This window comes from Pristiophorus japonicus, chromosome 1 (assembly GCF_044704955.1).
Source record: "Pristiophorus japonicus isolate sPriJap1 chromosome 1, sPriJap1.hap1, whole genome shotgun sequence".
In the NCBI taxonomy this organism is placed as follows: domain Eukaryota; kingdom Metazoa; phylum Chordata; class Chondrichthyes; family Pristiophoridae; genus Pristiophorus; species Pristiophorus japonicus.
This window is the reverse complement of record NC_091977.1, coordinates 221,897,673-221,912,535: the sequence shown is the minus strand read 5'-3', so window position 1 is coordinate 221,912,535 and position 14,863 is coordinate 221,897,673. Positions and strand designations below refer to the sequence as shown.

At 45.4% G+C, this 14,863-nt stretch overlaps 1 protein-coding gene across 1 annotated transcript in view; it reads left to right on the top strand.

Annotated features, from left to right (window-relative positions):
* Positions 1 to 14,863, top strand: part of tek (TEK tyrosine kinase, endothelial) — a 167,289-nt gene that overhangs the window by 130,635 nt on the left and 21,791 nt on the right. The window contains exon 16 of the mRNA XM_070886697.1: positions 13,399 to 13,509. Coding sequence (XP_070742798.1) covers positions 13,399 to 13,509 — 111 coding nt within the window. The remainder of the gene's footprint in view (positions 1 to 13,398; positions 13,510 to 14,863) is intronic.

Below are 14,863 nucleotides of genomic sequence, written 5' to 3'. Positions count from 1 at the left end.
AGCAGGGAGGGATTCAAATTCCTGGGGCATTGGAACTGGTTCTGGGGGAGGTGGGACCAGTACAAACCGGACGGTCTGCACCTGGGCAGGACCGGAACCAATGTCCGAGGGGGAGTGTTTGCTAGTGCTGTTGGGGAGGAGTTAAACTAATATGGCAGGGGGATGGGAACCAATGCAGGGAGACAGAGGGAAACAAAAAGGAGACAAAAGCAAAAGACAGAAAGGAGATGAGGAAAAGTGGAGGGCAGAGAAACCCAAGAAAAAGAACAAAAAGGGCCACTGTACAGCAAAATTCTAAAAGGACAAAGGGTGTTAAAAAAACAAGCCTGAAGGCTTTGTGTCTTAATGCAAGGAGTATCCGTAATAAGATGGATGAATTAACTGTGCAAATAGGTGTTAACAAATATGATGTGATTGGGATTATGGAGACGTGGCTCCAGGATGATCAGGGCTGAGAACTCAACATCCAAGGGTATTCAACATTCAGGAAGGATAGAATAAAAGGAAAAAGGAGGTGGGGTAGCATTGCTGGTTAAAGAGGAGATTAATGCAATAGTTAGGAAAGACATTAGCTTGGATGATATGGAATCTATATGGGTAGAGCTGCAGAACACCAAAGGGCAAAAAACGTTAGTGGGAGTTGTGTACAGACCTCCAAACAGTAGTAGTGATGTTGGGGAGGGCATCAAACAGGAAATTAGGGGTGCATGCAATAAGGGTGCAGCAGTTATAATGGGTGACTTTAATATGCACATAGATTGGGCTAGCCAAACTGGAAGCAATACGGTGGAGGAGGATTTCCTGGAGTGCATAAGGGGTGGTTTTCTAGACCAATATGTCGAGGAACCAACTAGGGGGGAGGCCATCTTAGACTGGGTGTTGTGTAATGAGAGAGGATTAATTAGCAATCTCGTTGTGCGAGGCCCCTTGGGGAAGAGTGACCATAATATGGTGGAATTCTGCATTAGGATGGAGAATTAAACAGTTAATTCAAAGACCATGGTCCAGAACTTAAAGAAGGCTAACTTTGAAGGTATGAGCCGTAAATTGGCTCGGATAGATTGGCGAATGATACTTAAGGGGTTGACAGTGGATGGGCAATGGCAGACATTTAGAGACCGCATGGATGAACTACAACAATTGTACATTCCTGTCTGGCATAAAAATAAAAAAGGGAAGGTGGCTCAACCGTGGCTATCAAGGGAAATCAGGGATAGTATTAAAGCCAAGGAAGTGGCATACAAATTGGCCAGAAATAGCAGCGTACCCGGGGACTGGGAGAAATTTAGAACTCAGCAGAGGAGGACAAAGGGTTTGATTAGGGCAGGGAAAATGGAGTGCGAGAAGAAGCTTGCAGGGAACATTAAGACGGATTGCAAAAGTTTCTATAGACAAACGTAGGTCCCCTGCAGTCAGAATCAGGGGAAGTCATAATGGGGAACAAAGAAATGGCAGACCAATTGAACAAGTACTTTGGTTCGGTATTCACTAAGGAGGACACAAACAAACTTCCGGATATAAAAGGGGTCAGAGGGTCTAGTAAGGAGGAGGAACTGAGGGAAATCTTTATTCGTCGGGAAATTGTGTTGGGGAAATTGATGGGATTGAAGGCCGATAAATCCCCAGGGCCTGATGGAGTACTTAAGGAGGTGGCTTTGGAAATAGTGGATGCATTGACAGTCATTTTCCAACATTCCATTGACTCTGGATCAGTTCCTATCGAGTGGAGGGTAGCCAATGTAACCCCACTTTTTAAAAAAGGAGGGAGTGAGAAAACAGGGAATTATAGACTGGTCAGCCTGACCTCAGTAGTGGGTAAAATGATGGAATCAATTATTAAGGATGTCATAGCAGCGCATTTGGAAAGAGGTGACATGATAGGTCCAAGTCAGCATGGATTTGTGAAAGGGAAATCATGCTTGACAAATCTTCTGGAATTTTTTGAGGATGTTTCCAGTAGAGTGGACAAGGGAGAACCAGTTGATGTGGTGTATTTGGACTTTCAGAAGGCTTTCGACAAGGTCCCACACAAGAGATTAATGTGCAAAGTTAAAGCACATGGGATTGAGGGTAGTGTGCTGACGTGGATTGAGAACTGGTTTTCAGACAGGAAGCAAAGAGTAGGAGTAAATGGGTACTTTTCAGAATGGCAGGCAGTGACTAGTGGGGTACCGCAAGGTTCTCTGCTGGGGCCCCAGCTGTTTACACTGTACATTAATGATTTAGACGAGGGGATTAAATGTAGTATCTCCAAATTTGCGGACGACACTAAGCTGGGTGGCGGTGTGAGCTGCGAGGAGGATGCTATGAGACTGCAGAGTGACTTGGATAGGTTAGGTGAGTGGGCAAATGCATGGCAGGTGAAGTATAATGTGGATAAATGTGAGGTTATCCACTTTGGTGGTAAAAACAGAGAGACAGACTATTATCTGAATGGTGACAGATTAGGAAAAGGGGAGGTGCAACGAGACCTGGGTGTCATGGTACATCAGTCATTGAAGGTTGGCATGCAGGTACAGCAGGCAGTTAAGAAAGCAAATGGCATGTTGGCCTTCATAGCGAGGGGATTTGAGTACAGGGGCAAGGAGGTGTTGCTACAGTTGTCCAGGGCCTTGGTGAGGCCACACCTGGAGTATTGTGTACAGTTTTGGTCTGCAAACTTGAGGAAGGACATTCTTGCTATTGAGGGAGTGCAGCGAAGGTTCACCAGACTGATTCCCGGGATGGTGGGACTGACCTATCAAGAAAGACTGGATCAACTGGGCTTGTATTCACTGGAGTTCAGAAGAATGAGAGGGGACCTCATAGAAACATTTAAAATTCTGACGGGTTTAGACAGGTTAGATGCAGGAAGAATGTTCCCAATGTTGGGGAAGTCCAGAACCAGGGGTCACAGTCTAAGGATAAGGGGTAAGCCATTTAGGACCGAGATGAGGAGAAACTTCTTCACCCAGAGAGTGGTGAACCTGTGGAATTCTCTACCACAGGAAGTTGTTGAGGTCAATTCACTAAATATATTCAAAAGGGAGTTAGATGAAGTCCTTACTACTAGGGGGAACATTGGGTATGGCGAGAAAGCAGGAAGGGGGTACTGAAGTTGCATGTTCAGCCATGAACTCATTGAATGGGGGTGCAGGCTAGAAGGGCCGAATGGCCTACTCCTGCACCTATTTTCTATGTTTCTATGTTTCTACCTGGGTTTCCAGGTATAAAAGGGGAGGTCCCACCCAGGGTCAGCACTCCTTCGTCCTGGGAATAAAGGTTAAGGTCACATAGTGACTGTGTCTGCAATACATGCCTCGTGTGAGTTTGTAGTAAGGTGCAGGGACACCACACTATATATTTCATATCAGCTGAAGCTACACAACACCCATATCATATCTTCCCAGACTGGTTGTGAATGTAGTTTTAACCTGTGCACCCACCCCTTCCCTTTGCTGTGCATGTTGAGTTCTATATCTTTAAAATGAGTCTATAAGAAGGCGCCATGAATTACATGGGTTAATTTTGAAGTGACCGCTTCCATTGGGTGGGAGGTGACAGCAGCGACTCTGCCGCCCATCTGGTGGAAGTGGTCAGTGGCTGCAATTATTTCCTTGGTCTTTCGAGCAGCATTGGAATTCGATTGACAAGCTGGTTAGAGTCACTCGCCGATTAATGGAGGGAGCACAACAGTAAGACAGTACCTGCTCCTCCTCCTCCGAGGAAACAAGATGGCCCAGGTGGGATAAAGGGGCCTGGGAGACCATCACTGGGGAGGATCATGCATGTGGTGGGGTTGGATTTTTTGCTGGGCCAAGAGGTGCATTAATGTGCCTCCTGACTCTACAAAACTCATTTAAAGATATTGGCCTGGATTTTGTGATCAGAGGCAAAGGAACGGTGTTATGCATTTAACCCTTTGTAACTTGCATTACACCTGACTACCAGAGGGCCCACCTGTTGGAGTCCCAAGGGCTCCCAGCATTCCTTGGGAGCACAGTATATAAGGCGGCCACCCACGAGGTATCTGCACTCTGGAACCTTAATAAAGGAGCTAAGGTCACCCTTGCTCTTTACACACAGTACTCAGTCTCACCATTTATTATGAGTTTAACAATTGGTGACGAGGTAACGAAAAACCGCGTGAAAATGCAAAGAACAGTCGGCATCCTGGAGAATTTCTCAAAAGGGGATGATTGGGAGGCCTTCGTGGAGAGGCTCGACCAATAATTTGTGGCCAATGAGCTGGAAAGGGACGAGAACGAAGGGCGATCCTCCTGGCTGTGGGGCAACAACCTGTGGCCTCATGAAGAATCTCCTGGCCCCGGCAAAACCAACAGAGAAATCCTACGAAGAATTGTGTATGCTGGTACGGGAACGCCTAAATCCTAAGGAAAGTGTTTTGATGGAGAGATATCGGTTCTACACGTGTCAACGATCGGAGGGCCCGGAAGTGGCGAGCTACGTTGCCGAACTAAGGTGCCTCGCAGGGCATTGTGAGTTTGAGGGATTCCTAGAACAAATGCTCAGAGACTTTTTTGTACTGGGCATTGGACATGAGTTAATCCTTCACAAACTGTTGACTGTAGAAACTCCGAATCTGAGTAAATCCATAACGATAGCCCAGGCATTTATGTCCACCAGCGACAATACCAAGGAGATTTTGCAGAACAAAGAAGTTTTGGCCAGTACTGTGCATAAAGTATCGTCGGTTTTGAGCAGAAAAGTACAGGGCAGAACGTACACGCCGGCTGCTGTGGCCCGACCTCAATTGACCCAGAGTCCGCCATCATCTGTTAATGCGAGGCAGTTAACACCCTGTTGGTGCTGCGGAGGTGATCATCGGCCCCATCAATGCCACTTTAAGCACTGTGCGTGCAATGGTTGCAGAACAATGGGACACCTCCAACGAATGTGCAGGAGAGCTGCAAACCCTGCAAACCACCATGTTGCAGAGGAAGATTGATCCACAGTGGATCAGATTGAGTTGGAGACTCGTACGGAGGAGGCAGAAGTGTACGGGGTACCCATGTTCACGACGAAATGCCCACCGATAATGTTGAAAGTTGAACTGAACGGCATTCCAGTATCTATGGAACTGGACATGGAGGCAAGTCAGTCCATAATGAGTAAAGAGGCCTTCGACAGGTTGTGGGGAAAGAAGGCACACAGGCCCAAGCTCAGCCCCATTCACACTAAACTAAGGACTTACACCAAGGAACTAATCCCTGTAATTGGCAGTGCAGAAGTCGAAGTCTTCTATGACGGAGCAGTACACGAACTCCTACTGTGGATTGTGCCAGGGGATGGCCCCACGTTGTTTGGCAGAAGCTGGCTGGGGAAAATCTGCTAGAATTGGGACGACATCCGAGCGCTTTCGTCCGTCGATGACGCCTCATGTATCCAGGTTCTAAGCAAGTTCCCATCGTTATTCAAGCTAGGCATTAGAAGCTTCTCGGGGGTGAAAGTGCAGATCCATTTGATTCCCTGTACTCGACCCATCCACCACAAGGCTCGGGCGGTACCGTACATGATGCGTGAAAAAGTGGAAATTGAGCTGGACAGGCTGCAACGTGATGGCATCATCGCGCCGGTGGAATTCAATGACTGGGCCAGTCTGATTGTCCCGGTACTCAAGGAAGATGGTACGATTAGAATTTGCGGGAACTATAAAGTAACGATTAACCGTTTTTCACTGCAGGACCAGTACCTGCTACCCAAGGCAGACGACCTATTTGCGACCCTGGCTGTAGGGAAGACGTTCACTGAGCTGGACCTTATCTCGGCCTACATGACGCAGAAGCTGGAGGAGTCTTCAAAAGGCCTCACCTGCATCAACATGCACAAGGGTCTGTTTATCTACAACCGGTGCCCGTTCGGGATTTGGTCGGCCGCGGCGATTTTCCAGCGGAACATGGAGAGCCTGCTTAAGTTGGTTCCTTGCACAGTGGTCTTCCAGGACGACATATTGGTTACAGGTCAGGACACCATGGAGCACTTGAAGAATCTGGAGGAGGTTCTTAGTCAGTTGGATCACATGGGGCTCAGGTTGAAACGCTCGAAGTGTGTGTTCCTGGCACAGGACGTTGAATTCTTAGGAAGCAGAATCACAGCAGACGGTATCAGACCCACCAACGCCAAGATAGAGGCCATCAAGAACGCATCGCGACCACAGAACGTGAGGGAGCTGCGGTCGTTCCGGGGACTCCTTAACTATTTTGGTCATTTCCTACCTGGGTTAAGCACCCTGCTAGAACCCCTACATGCGCTACTGCACAAGGGAGATGACTGGGTATGGGGGAATTCACAAGAGGTTGCCTTTAAGAAATAAATTTATTATGTTCTAACAAACGGCTTGTCCTGTATAATCCATGTAAACGATTATTATTAGCTTGTGATGCGTCGTCATACGGGGTCGGGTATGTGTTACAATAGGCTAATGATTCGGGGATTTTGCAACCGGTTGCATTTGCATCCAGGAGATTGTCCAAGGCCGAAAGGGCCTACAGCATTGCTGAAAAAGAGGCTCTGGCGTGCGTTTACGGGATAAAAAAAATGTACCAGTACTTATTTGGCCTCAAGTTCGAGCTTGAAACTGACCACAAGCCGCTCATATCGCTGTTCTCTGAGAGCAAAGGGATTAGTACCAATGCCTCTGCCCGCATCCAAAGATGGGTGCTCATGCTGTCAGCATACAACTATGTAATCCGCCATAGACCGGGCACAGAGAACTGCGCACATGCTCTCAGTCGGCTACCATTGCCCACCAACGGGGTGGAAATGGCACAGCCAGCGGACTTGCTCGTGGTCATGGAGGCATTTGAGAACGAGAAGTCCCCCGTTACGGCTCGCCAGATCAGGATCTGGACAAGCCAGGATCCTTTACTGTCCTTGGTTAAAAAAACTGTGTCCTCCATGGGAGCTGGTCCAGTGTCCCAGTGGAGATGCAGGAAGCGATTAAGCCGTTCTACAGTCACAAAGACAAGTTGTCCCTGAAGGCAGATTGTCTTTTGTGGGGCAATTCCATGGTCTTGCCCAAAAAAGGCAGATACACACTTATTTGCGAACTTCACAACACCCACCCAGGCATCATAATGATGAAAGCTATAGCCAGATCTCACGTGTGATGGCCTGGCATCGACTCAGATTTAGATTCATGCGTGCGCCAGTGCAACACTTGCTCTCAGTTGAGCAATGCACCCAGAGAGGCACCGCTGTTTGTGGTCGTGGCCATCCAAACCATGGTCGAGGATCCATGTAGACTATGTGGGCCCATTCCTAGGCAAAATGTTTTTGGTTGTCGTGGACGCTTACTCAAAATGGATTGAATGTGCAATAATGTCTGTAAGCACATTCACGGCCACCATTGAAAGCCTACGAGCCATGTTTGCCACGCATCGCTTGCCTGATGTCCTAGTGAGCGACAATGGGCCGTGCTTCACCAGTGCTGAATTCAAGGAATTCATGACCCGCAACGGGATCAAACATGTCACATCTGCCCCGTTCAAGCCCGCATCCAACTACCAGGCAGAACGGGCAGTTCAGACCATCAAGCAAAGCTTGAAATGTGTGTCGGAAGGCTCCCTGCAGACCGGTTGTCCTGAGAACTGCTCAGCTACTGCACCAGACCCCACTCTCTCACTGGGATTCCCCCAACTGAGCTGCTCAAGAAAATGGTGCTTAACACAAGGCTCTCTATTGTCCACCCTGATCTCCATGATCACTTGGAGGGCAAGCAGCATCAACAAAGTATGTACCATGACTGTGCAAATTTGTCAATGATCCTGTGTTTGTGCTCAATTATGGACATGGTCCCAAATGGCTTGCTGGCACAGTCACAGCCAAACAGGGGAGTAGGGTGTTTCAGGTCAAACTGACCAGTGGAAAAATGTACAGAAAACATTTGGACCAAATCAAATTGCGGTTCACCAACAGCTACGAACAACCTGAAGAGGACACCACCAACTTTGACCCTCCAACACACACACAAGTGGCAACTCTCATCACAGTTGACCACGAAACCGAACTCATCATCCCCAGCAGCCCGGCAAGGCCGGCTGCCCACCAACCCACTGAAGAACTGACCAACCCACTCACACCAGCATTTGTACCAAGATGATCGATAAGGGAGCACAAAGCCCCAGATCGTCTCACCTTGTAAATAAGTGGATTGTTGACTTCATGGGAGAATGATGTTATGTATTTAACCCTTTGTAACTTGCATTGCACCTGACCACCAGAGGGCCCATCTGTTGGAGTTCCAAGGGATCCCAGCATCCCTTGGGAGCACAGTATATAAGCAGGCCACCCACGAGGTACCTGCACTCTGGAACCTTAATAAGAGCTAAGGTCACACTTGCTCATTACACACAGTACTCAGTCTCACCATTTATTATGAGTATAACAAACGGCATCGACTTTCTTCACGTTTACAACTGCTCACAAATTTTGCACAGAGTTTTGAGCGGCAACTTGCTGTCATCGGGCATCTGACACAGGGCACCACCATCTACAAGGGAACTGTGGCGTCTCTTCAACCAATCAGATTAAAGAATACTCACTGAGACACACAGGGCTGGATTTTAATGGGGAAGGCGGGAGGGGGGCACCGAGGCAGTCGTAAAATTCAGAAGAACGGGTTTCCCGCAGGACCTGCCTGGTTTGCATGGAAATCATGGGAGGGAAGATTGTGGTCGGCCTCCAGAGGGTCAGGGCTGGCCTTTGGATGATTGGGGGGGGGGGGGGGGGAGTGGGGAGGGAAGGAAAGAATAGATCGTGGCTGGTCTCTGGATGATCGTTGGGGGGGGAGGAGATTGGAGCCAGAGGATTGGGGCAGGCAAAAGATCGGGGCTGGCCTTAGGATCCTTGGTGGGGGGGGGGGGGGAAAGAGAACATCGGGGTCGACTTCAGGATCATCTATGGGGTCGTGGGGGGTTGTCCGGGAAGGTGATCGCAGGACTCGTGTGGGGTCTCCTATCAGTGGTGAGGGGGAAAGGCTGGTGGGTGAGGCAGGGTCCCTGGATCCAGGAAGTAAATTTAAAAGCACTTACCTCCTGGATCCAGCAGTACTCACCTTGCTGTATGAGTTGGGTTTTACTAGGTGTGTAAAGCCAGCCAGCTAAACACAAAATGTAGGTTAAAAAAAAGAGACCTCCAGCCTCATTGTAATATTTAAATTGACGTCCCGCCTCCTGGCAGCAAGTTGGCTGCCCATCCCCGTCCCAGCTCCATTAAAACTGCAAGTGGACGGGTTGGAGACGGGTTCAGGTCGGGATTCCGATTATTAACACTTTAACTGAAATCATGTACAGAAAGCAAAATAAAGAGAGGGAAAGAAAGATGGGATTGAGAGAGACAGAAAAAAAGAGACAAAGATAAATTTTTAAAATGGCTTTAATTTTTTTTAAAGCTCCAACAATATTTAAAATCTGAAGGAATGAGACTCCACACTTCTAAAATAAAATTTTCAGGGCCAGAGAGGTTGTTTGGCAGTAATTAAGATTTGCCACACTATTAAAAATTCACTTACCCCTGAATGCACCAGTCCTAACTTTTTCTGGTGTGTTTATTGGGTATCTATTGGGTAAATACCACAACTTCATGTGTTTCAATGCCGAGTCTCTTGGCGAGGTACCGATGTAGCAAATCTTGTGGAGGAGTATGATAACTCGGACAGCAACTTCTAGATTTACATGTTTAACCGCCCATGTGTGGACTCTGGAAGTTGCTGTCTGATTTACTCCTTGGTCTCACTGTTATTCGTACTGCAAAATCCAGGCCAATGTTCTCGCAGCGATAGCTGGGGCAAATTTAAAGTAACATAAATCAGTGGTGAGAAGAATGTCACATGAATGCGTTTAGTTGTTGATCCGCTGTTATCAGCAACAGTAATTTCCTGATTCATATTCCTTCTACTCTCACTTTATTAATTCTTAGTATAATTAGTTTCACATTTCTAATAGATTTCTCTCTCCATCTACTCTACTCTTCGTAACTAATCTACTGTCTAGCTGACTCCTTCGCAAACTCTTAACCAGAGTCGCCATCTCTGGTTGAATGTATTCCTGGATGGTTCATCACATGATCTGCCCCGCCCTCATGCTCACCCCATTGATTGCCTGATATGCTCTTTCTCATGGGACTCCGCCTTTCTGCGGTCAATAGGAAAGCGAACAAACTCTTCATTAACCTATTGGATGATTTTTGACTGTCAGTCAAACAGCATTTTTTTCCCAAATCCAACATTTTTATAACGAAATGTGTTGAAAGATTTTTTGTTACTGCTTCTTTGATTTTTATCCTGGATTGCTCTCAGCAGTGCCTTGGAGATTAATTTTCAATTCTTGGACACTCCAAGGCAATCTAGAGAATCTACTCTCAACCCAGCTCTCTCTCAAAGACAGTCTCTGTCAAATCAACCTACCTTCTGAGGTGACACTTCCTGCTCTCCCAGGGTCAAGGACCATAAGAACATAAGAAATAGGAGCAGGAGCAGACCATTTGGCCCCTCGAGCCTGCTCTGCCATTCAATAAGATCATGGCTGATCTGATCTTGGCCTCAACTCCACTTCCATGCCCGCTCCCCATAACCGTTGACTCCCTTATCGTTCAAAAATCTATCTCCGCCTTGAGTATATTCAATGACCCAGCCTCCACAGCTCTCGAGGGTAGAGAATTCCAAAGAGTCATGACCCTCAGAGAAGAAAATCCTCCTCATTTCCGTTTTAAATGGGCAAACCCTTATTCTGAAACTATGCCCCCTAGTTCTAGATTCCCCCACAAGTGGAAACATCCTCTCTGCATCTACCTTGTTGAGCCCCCTCAGACTCTTATACGTTTCAATAAGATCACTTCTCATTCTTCTAAACTCCAATGAGTATAGGCCCAACCTGCTCAACCTTTCTTCATAAGACACTAAGGAAAACATAAATAACCTTTCGTAAATACTAGGGGACCGAGGCTCTAGCGAGAAGGAGGAACTGAAGGAAATCCTTATTAGTCAGGAAATTGTGTTGGGGAAATTGATGGGATTGAAGGCCAATAAAATCCCCAGGGCCTGATAGTCTGCATCCTCGAGTACTTAAGGAAGTGGCCCTAGAAATAGTGGATGCATTGGTGGTCATTTTCCAACATTCTATCAACTCTGGATCATTTCCTATGGACTGGAGGGTAGCTAATGTAACCCCACTTTTTAAAAAAGGAGGGAGAGAGAAAACAGGGAATTATAGACCGGTTAGCCTGACATCGGTAGTGAGTAACATGTTGGAATCAATTATTAAAGATGTAATAGCAGCGCATTTGGAAAGCAGTGACAGGATCGGTCCAAGTCAGCATGGATTTATGAAAGGGAAATCATGCTTGTCAAATCTTCTAGAATTTTTTGAGGATGTAACTAGTAGAGTGGACAAGGGAGAACCAGTAGATGTGGTGTATTTGGACTTTCAAAAGGCTTTTGACAAGGTCCCACACAAGAGATTAGTGTGCAAAATTGAAGCACATGGTATTGGGGGTAATGTATTTATGTGGATAGAGAACTGGTTGGCAGACAGGAAGCAAAGAGTAGGAATAAACGTGTCCTTTTCAGAATGGTAGGCAGTGACTAGTGGGGTACCGCAAGGTTCAGTGCTGGGACCCCAGCTATTTACAATATACATTAATGATTTAGATGAAGGAATTGAATGTAATATCTCCAAGTTTGCAGATGACACTAAACTGGGTGGCAGTGTGAGCTGAGAGGAGGATGCTAAGAGGCTGCAGGGTGACTTGGACAGGTTAGGTGAATGGGTAAATGCATGGCAGATGCAGTATAATATAAATAAATGTGAGGTTATCCACTTTGGTGGCAAAAACAGGAATGCAGAATATTATCTGAATGGTGGCAGATTAGGAAAAGGGGAGATCCAACGAGACCTGGGTGTCATGGTACATCATTCATTGAAAGTTGGCATGCAGGTACAGCAGGCGGTGAAGAAGGCAAATGGCATGTTGGCCTTCATAGCAAGAGGAATTGAGTATAGGAGCAGGGAAGTCTTACTGCAGTTGTACAGGGCCTTGGTGAGGCCTCACCTGGAATATTGTGTACAGTTTTCATCTTCTAATCTGAGGAAGGACACTCTTGCTATTGAGGGAGTGTAGCGAAGGTTCTCCAGACTGATTCCCGGGATGGCAGGACTGATTTGAAGAAAGACTGGATCGACTAGGCTTATATTCACTGAAGTTTAGAAGAATGAGAGGGGATCTCATAGAAACATATAAAATTCTGACGGGATTGGACAGGAAGAATGTTCCCGATGTTGGGGAAGTCCAGAACTAGGGGTCACAGTCTTAAGGATAAGGAGTAAGCCATTTAGGACCAAGATAAGGAGAAACTTCTTCACTCAGAGAATTGTGAACCTATGGAATTCTCTACCACAGAAAGTTGTTGAGGCCAGTTTGTTAGATATATTCAAAAGGGAGTTAGATGTGGCCTTTACGGCTAAAGTGATCAAGGGGTATGGAGAGAAAGCAGGAATGGGGTACTGAAGTTGCTTGATCAGTCATGATCATATTGATTGGTGATGCAGGCTCGAAGGGCCAAATGACCTACTCCTGCACCTATTTTCTATGTTTCTATGTTTCTATATAACCCCTATATCTCAGGAATCAACCTAGTGAATATTTTCTGAACTGCCTCCAATGCAAGTATATCCCTCGTTAAATAAGGAGACCAAAACTGCACGCGGTACTCCAGGTGTGGTCTCACCAACGCCCTGTACAGTTGTAGCAGGACATTCCTGCTGTTATACTCCATCCCCATTGCAATAAAGGCCAAGATGTGGATTAGCTACCCTTAAAGCACAATTCATTTCTCAAAGTAGAGTTTAATTAAAACTTTTCACAAACTGACGTGAATTTTGTTTCCAAATATCGGCTAAAAAAAAGTGCATCTTTCATTTCTACATTCATTCTCGTGTTCGAATCCTTCCATGGCCTCGCCCCTCCCTATCTCTGTAACCTTCTCCAGCCCTACAGGCCTCCAAGATCCATGCGTCCTCCAAGTCTGGCCTCTTGCGCATCGCCGATTTTAATCACGCCACCATTAGTGACCGTGCCTTCAGCTGCCTAGGCCCTAAAGTCAGAAATTCTCTTCATAAACCTTTCTGCCTCTTTGTCCTCTTTTAAGACACTCCTTAAAACCTACTTCTTTGATCAAACTTTTGGTCAGCTATCCAAATATATTGCCTTGGGACATTTTACTACATTAAAGGCAGTCTATAAATGCAAGTTGTTGATGATTGTTGCGTAAAACGGCGAGAAAGTGGTTCCATGAATTTAGCCATTTGCTCATTCTTCGCAATTACAATTTCAAGTTAAAAATCAGTGGCATTGGAACTAACTCTGCCCTAGCCCTAACTGTGATTCTTACTTCTCCTTTAGAATATGCCTCCAAAGATGATCACCGGGACTTTGCTGGTGAATTGGAAGTTCTGTGCAGACTTGGACATCACCCAAATATAATTAACCTGCTAGGAGCCTGTGAACATCGGGGTAAGAGTGCCTCTTACTCTTCTGTCTCATTATATGGTACAGGTGGGCAATGTGATGGAAATACATCAAGCACAAACTGGAGGGAAGCACAGATTCAATCCGTGTACTGCTGTATTTATAACATTTCTGCGGAGGAACATTAGTGTGATTAAAACTATTGTCACTGGTATAATTAGTGTAATTTTACAAGCCCCCAGTGTGAGTCTCGTGTGTTGACAGAGCATTTTTGCAATTCACATGCACAGTGCCTGTGATTTCTGACTTTTAAAATGAACAGAAGACTAGGGACAGTGCAATTGCAAATATTTCAATATACACTTCTGGTGGGTGAGATTCCTCGCTGGAATCGTAGACTTGTTAAATCAGCCGTAAAGTATCCGTCATAAAACAGTTTCAACTGATTTCTAGGGCTTAGAAACAGTAAAGATATTTTTTAGAATGTACCTACTACAAGTGTCTTACATACAATGTAATCAATCACATAACATAATCAGTGCTCCCAACACTACAGAAGTCGCTCAATTTTCCCCAAACCTTGATCAATATATGGATATTGTTCGGGAATGGATGTACGTACTTATAAATTTGTAAGTTAATTGACAAGATAATAGATTCCAATGTCATTTATTGGCTTTCATACACATTAGGCATATAATAACTGTTATTACCAATATTCACACATGGACAATGATAACTATTACTACTAATAATCACACTTACATAATGATGACTTATTAATAATAATCACGCATATATAATTATTATTAATAATCACATATGCAGTGATAACTATTATTACTAATAATCATGCATATACAATGATTACTATTAATAATTACACATATACAATCATAACTCATTAATAATAATTACACATATACACTGAACTTATTAATAATAATCACATATATACAATAATCACACATATACAATGATAACTATTATTAATAATAATTACACATATACTCAGGGTCATCTTATGGTATAGGTAGCAGGAAATTCACCGCATCACAAGTTTCGAGTTCGAGGGGAATGACTGGACAAGCCTTGTCGAATCTGGAGTATCTATTCTAACGCCCTCTCTATTTATACCTTTCATTCACTTTGGCTAAATGAGAATTGACATGTTTCAGAGTCTTACCTCATCCAATGGACTTCAGTTTTAATTTTTTTTAAAAACACAACTTGACTCACTCCCTAATTTTCAGGATCTATGGCAGGTGCCTTTTGAAGGCTCGAGCTGACAGAGAGAGTTTGTTGCTTTGCTAATGAATCCCTGATCAGCAAAGACTGTCCCTGCTTGTTCTGTGCTTCTGACTGGAAATCCATTTCATTTAAACTGTCCTTCGAACAG